The sequence below is a fragment of the Lolium perenne genome, chromosome 2 (genome assembly GCF_019359855.2).
Source record: "Lolium perenne isolate Kyuss_39 chromosome 2, Kyuss_2.0, whole genome shotgun sequence".
In the NCBI taxonomy this organism is placed as follows: Eukaryota; Viridiplantae; Streptophyta; class Magnoliopsida; order Poales; family Poaceae; genus Lolium; species Lolium perenne.
Window position 1 is genome coordinate 42,026,199 of NC_067245.2, and position 5,222 is coordinate 42,031,420.

Below are 5,222 nucleotides of genomic sequence, written 5' to 3' on the forward strand. Positions count from 1 at the left end.
TTGTGAAAAGCATTATTTTTAACACTGAGTTTTGTCTTTTTTACACACGTCACATGATAAGTCGGTTTTTTATAAAACAACTTTGTAAGCGTGTAGCACGAGAAGATTTACATGCGAATTTTTGGTTTTAATTTTTTTGAAATTCAAAATATGTGTAAGATGCATTTCAAAATAGAGGGAGCATATGCTTCCATGTTCCAAAACATCACTCTCTACTTACACATATTTGAGAACAAAGGACAGAGAAAGTATGATGTTATACAATATGAAAACTTATGTCGTTATGTATCCAATGACCGATTTGGTTTGGCAGATCAGATGTTGATAGTTTTACTAAAAACTTGATCGAAGTTTACATAGTTTGACTTCTTAAAAATAATGCTTTATTTTATAAACGAGTAGTACAAACTATATACTCCCTCCCTTCCGTAAGAGATGTATAGATTATGTCACTTTTTGGGTTAAAACTTCTGGGTTTTTCGTGAATTTTTTTGACAACTGGTTTTTCTTGAGTTCATCGTTCCTCCGGAGAGTTTGAGTCACATGTACCCATCTCCATATAAACTCCTTCCCGAGGTAGCATATTTGTGCACTTACAAAATTCCTAGAAGAATTCATTGGTGCACAATTTTTCATAATGAAAGTCATCACAAATTATTCGTGCACGGGACCTCGACATGATCTTTGCCGGTTGACGCGCACAACACCAGCGACCATTAGCAGCTGGGCCAATGATTTTATTTCCTAATCCCTGTACCATTTGCGCCATATATTCTGCTATCTAGGCGCGCCCAATCTTCTCCACCAGGCGTCCCTCGATCTCCATCCTCTTCTTCATGAGCAATGTATACTTCTTCAGGAACTCCCTGTCCTCCCCGTCGCTAGGGGCTGGGACTGCCAGTTTTGCGCCCAGGGAAGTATTCTCCAGGTTGCCCATGTACATGCAGGAGATGGGAACAAAGCCTCCTTCTTTGTTACACAGCCACCCATGGGCAGCTCTCAGTGCCGCGCCCAGCGAAGCCGAATCTGTTCCAAAAACATCAGCAATTCTTACACATCCGTGGCTGCATTACAAGTTTGTGCGATTGCGCCAGAATGAGAGGGAGTTGAGTTGCCATACCGGGTCTCTCAACTGTAAAGACAGGACAGCCAAAGATTTGTGCAATTGACTTGAGGATACTATCATTGGACGATGCCCCGCCAGTTGCTATGATCCTCTTGGGGGGATTGGGCATGCCAAACCGCTCAGCATGGCCTCGCATCGACAACATTTGACCCTCGATGATGGCACGGACCTACGCCCAAGGAATGATGAGTGTATGACTCATTTTTCTTGCCACTAGTAACAGAGAAACAGCCATATTTTTACACATACCTCGGATGGTGCATCGAATTCTTGCACCTCACGCTCCGTCAGATTGTCAGCTGAGGCATCATTGAAATTCTCGACGATGTATCTGTGGAAACCAACTGCATGGAATAAACAAACTTATGTAAGGTTATAACTTACAAGGGAAATGGAAAAATGTTAAAACAGTATTACATGATTACATGATTACCGGGAAGAGGAGGCAGGATTTCATGGTCCTTGTAGTAAAATCCTAACTTCCCACCTATATGAGAAAACAAAAATATATACCAGCGTGAGGAGGTTGTTAGCAATGATAGAACTATAGGAAACAGGAGGCTTTAACAAATCAAAGTTGATATAGTAGTGATCAACTCAAATTGTAAATTTATATGTGCTGAAACAACAACACTAACATAATGGCTAGAAAAGAACGATACAACTTCCGTAAGAACGTACCATTCAGAGGGGTTGTTTTCTCTAGGTAGTTGTTGAAAACATCCCACGATTTTTCTGCGCACTGATTTCGTACATCTGAAATAACATTAGAAGTATTGTCAGCAAAGTTATAGCATGCCGTTGCAAATACATCCCAATACTAATAGAAGCGAAAAAGTTTTATACCTTCCCGGGTCAATGAGCCATTTTTGTAACATAGCATAACCATGTAACCATCTGGTTCAACAGGGTTGGGAAAAACATGGCCTTCAAGGCTTGGTTTAGCTTCGGCAGTAATCCCAAAAACCTAAAATGCAATTACTAGGATATAAGTACAACAGTAGCTTGAGAAATAAAAGCCAACACAACTGAAACAGGATTAGTGCAACTCACTGTATCACTAGTACCAAGGCTAATTGCAAGATCACCAGGTGTATTCAGAGTTAACCCTACAACGGATGCAACGGAACGATGGAATGTTAATGAAGAATAGAGGAAACTAATGATCACTTCGTGTTCATTGGGTTGTGATTGTTAAACGATGTAGCAGCTGCATCGAAAATGAGAACACCAGCAACTCGTGAAAAATCAAAGAAGCGACAGTGAAGTACCTGCAAGGCTATTGGGATTGTCTCCTGACCATTGAATAACCAAACAGTTCTTATCAAACTGATGCCTGCACATACATAATGATCAGTAAACGTATGGGATGATATTGCAATTGATCTTCAATTATTATGCCATTAGGAGGCATTTGTTGTAGCTATGATTCAGCTAGCTTGCCAGACAACATATTATTTCTATAATCTATTAATCTTCGGTGCTTAAAACAATTACTAATAAATTACCATGACAGCAAAAAATAGAGGATTAACAGGAACCATTGGAGTTATAGCTTGGCCAGTTCAGATCTAGTGGCATAAAGAGAACCTAGCCAAATTTTCACAGAACAGGAACCAGCCACATGCACATGTTGAAAAAGAATACAATGGATTAACTTCATTTGGCATGGTGCAATGGTAAAACAAGAACTCACCTTTCTACAAAATAAGGAGATATGAGACCAGCAGTGGCATAGGCTGGCGCCAGATTTCCAAGCTTCTCTTCAAGAACAGGAGCAGTTGCCTGGAGGAGGAAGCACAGAGTTTGATATTATATTCTTACATAAATGTGAAATTATATTTTATTTTACATTTAAGTCATTCAAGAAATTTTGGAGTGCATAGCTGAACAGATACCAGGGACAAACCTCTAAAACAGTTTTTGACCAGGTCTTCTTGTTTATATCCATCAAGTTCATCCCAGCGCCATCAGTTTCATCAATACTCGCATAGCATCCGACAAGGATCGACGCCATGAACGAGCTCACCAAAGATATCCTCTCGGTATTTTCATAAATTTGAGGCTCTGCTTGGTAGATCTTCCTTATCTGAGGCCCGGTGAATCTCTCATAGGCACGAGACCCTGTCAGCTTAGATAACTCCAGTGCACCTCCCACTGCATTTTCTATTTCTCTGCATTGCTTGGTGGTGCTGCTGTCCATCCATATTGGTGAGTCCATGGTGGAAAAGGCATCCTTAAGCTGGGACATCAAGCTCTTACTAGGATCCAGGGAAGACAGCACAGCTTGACTGCCCTTCTTCCAGTAGACGCTGCCATGTTGCTGCCCACTCCCTGAAACGGCCACAACCTTACTGAAGTCGATCTTCGGTTTTAATTTCTCGAGAAGCAGCTCCAAAGCCTCCACCCACATTATGGTTGGCGAAAATATGCGGCCATCGTCTGAGGGGTCTCTGTAGACCCCACCCTCGGTTTTGTAGTGCGGTAATTCAGAGTCGAAATTAACAGTTTCAGAAGCTACTATTATTAACTCATTGTTGAGCACGGTAGCCTTCACAGACCTGCAAGATAACATTTGCAGAATTAGACCCCAATTTGGTGGTAAAGAACACGATTATCATGATAATGGAAGGCAAATACATGACCGCGTGCGAAGCAAATTGTAGGTGTACTGTATGGTGAGAACTGAGTGCTAGCTCAGTGCAAGGCTTGCGAGTGCGCAGCCAGCCCACCTGGTTCCGAGTCCCAACGGGACCGAATTAAACGGGGTGGTATAAATTCGCTGCTGGAGAGGTCTCATCATCTATCTAACAATGTATAGCCAAGGGAGGGAATCTTCCCCCGTTGGTCAACGTTTTAGGTGTACTGTATGGTAAGGCGACCGTAGCTTTATCAGCATCCAGCATTTAAATTTAAAACAAAAGGGAAAAAACACACATTAAGTGGAGCTCCTGCACAGAAGTCTCTTTTTTTTTTAGATGAGCCCAAAAGTCTTTTGCGTGCTGTTGAAAAGGATGAGGAGCATATGTGATTAGCATGGCCATAGGGCTGAAACCAAAGGGCCCGAACCTCACACACGAGTCTCTGCACTTCCAGGACTGCCAATCTCATAACTAAATCTTGACACCTACTTTTATCGTTGCCATTATAAACGTTTTGTGGATTCTACCATGTGGGGAAACCTTTCAGTTAGGATTAGGAAATTAAAAAAACTCTATCTCCGTGTAACCCACTGTATTGCATCTTCAGTTAGGACACCCTAAATTCTAGAGAGAAGCAGATAAATAGGAGTACAATTCTAATCGACACCATTCGAATCATCACACCTACTCGACCGCACCATCCCCATCGACGACTAACAATGATCAACATCCAGTTCGCACGAACAAGTTACAGATCCAGCCAGCGTCCAAGAACCCAAAAAAAGAATACGAGAGCAGGATAGGGAGGACTCACTGGGTTGAGCTGTCCAATCCGAGGAAGAGAGCCCCGTCCGGGAGGGAGCTCCGCCCGACCATGGCTGCCGCCGCCGTTCCGCGGTTCCGCCCGCCTGCCTCGTCGGCCCCCAGGCGAATCCCGATCCGGTAGCAGGCGAGACGCAAGAACGGGGAGGAAAAGAGATCGGAGAGGAAGCAGGTGGAGGCAGAGTGGACTGATCAACAAACAAAGGAACAAATGATTGCTCGGATAAGGACGCCGTTATCTAGGACTAGGATGGTGGATGGATCAGGATACATGAGGAGCGGCCATGCAGGAGCAATTCCGTTTCGGGGCTCGCGCGAGGATCGCGGACGTCATTCATTATCTGCTCATCTGATCCACCCAGCATGCATGATCATGGACAGATCGGCTGCGAACTTGCGATGCTGCGTTCTTTTTTTTTTTTTTTTGAACAAAGGGAGGGGTCTGGAAGACCCCAGATGCTGCATTATATTATAAAAGACGGTGGGTACATTTTACAACAAGGACCCTGTAAGAAAGAAAATACAAACTGGTCCTTGAAAATTAACAGAAAAGGCCCTGCTAATAAAATTAGAAAGCAATCAAGTGCAAAGTCTTCTCCACCGTTGTCGATGTTGTCGGAGTCTCGCATCCG

The 5,222-nt window shown here is 43.1% G+C and overlaps 1 protein-coding gene across 1 annotated transcript; it reads right to left on the reverse strand.

Moving 5' to 3' along the window:
* Positions 1–533: 533 nt before the first annotated feature.
* Positions 534–4,994, reverse strand: LOC127331923 (xylulose kinase 2). Its single transcript, XM_051358159.2, has 11 exons — positions 4,583–4,994; positions 3,036–3,687; positions 2,823–2,911; positions 2,398–2,462; positions 2,180–2,235; positions 1,973–2,093; positions 1,808–1,882; positions 1,560–1,613; positions 1,376–1,470; positions 1,121–1,295; positions 534–1,026 (listed from the first exon to the last, which is right to left on the reverse strand). The coding sequence occupies exons 1-11, from the start codon at positions 4,642–4,644 to the stop codon at positions 782–784; spliced, it is 1,689 nt and encodes a 562-aa protein (XP_051214119.1). The 5' UTR covers positions 4,645–4,994; the 3' UTR covers positions 534–781.
* Between the last annotated feature and the right edge of the window lie 228 nt (positions 4,995–5,222).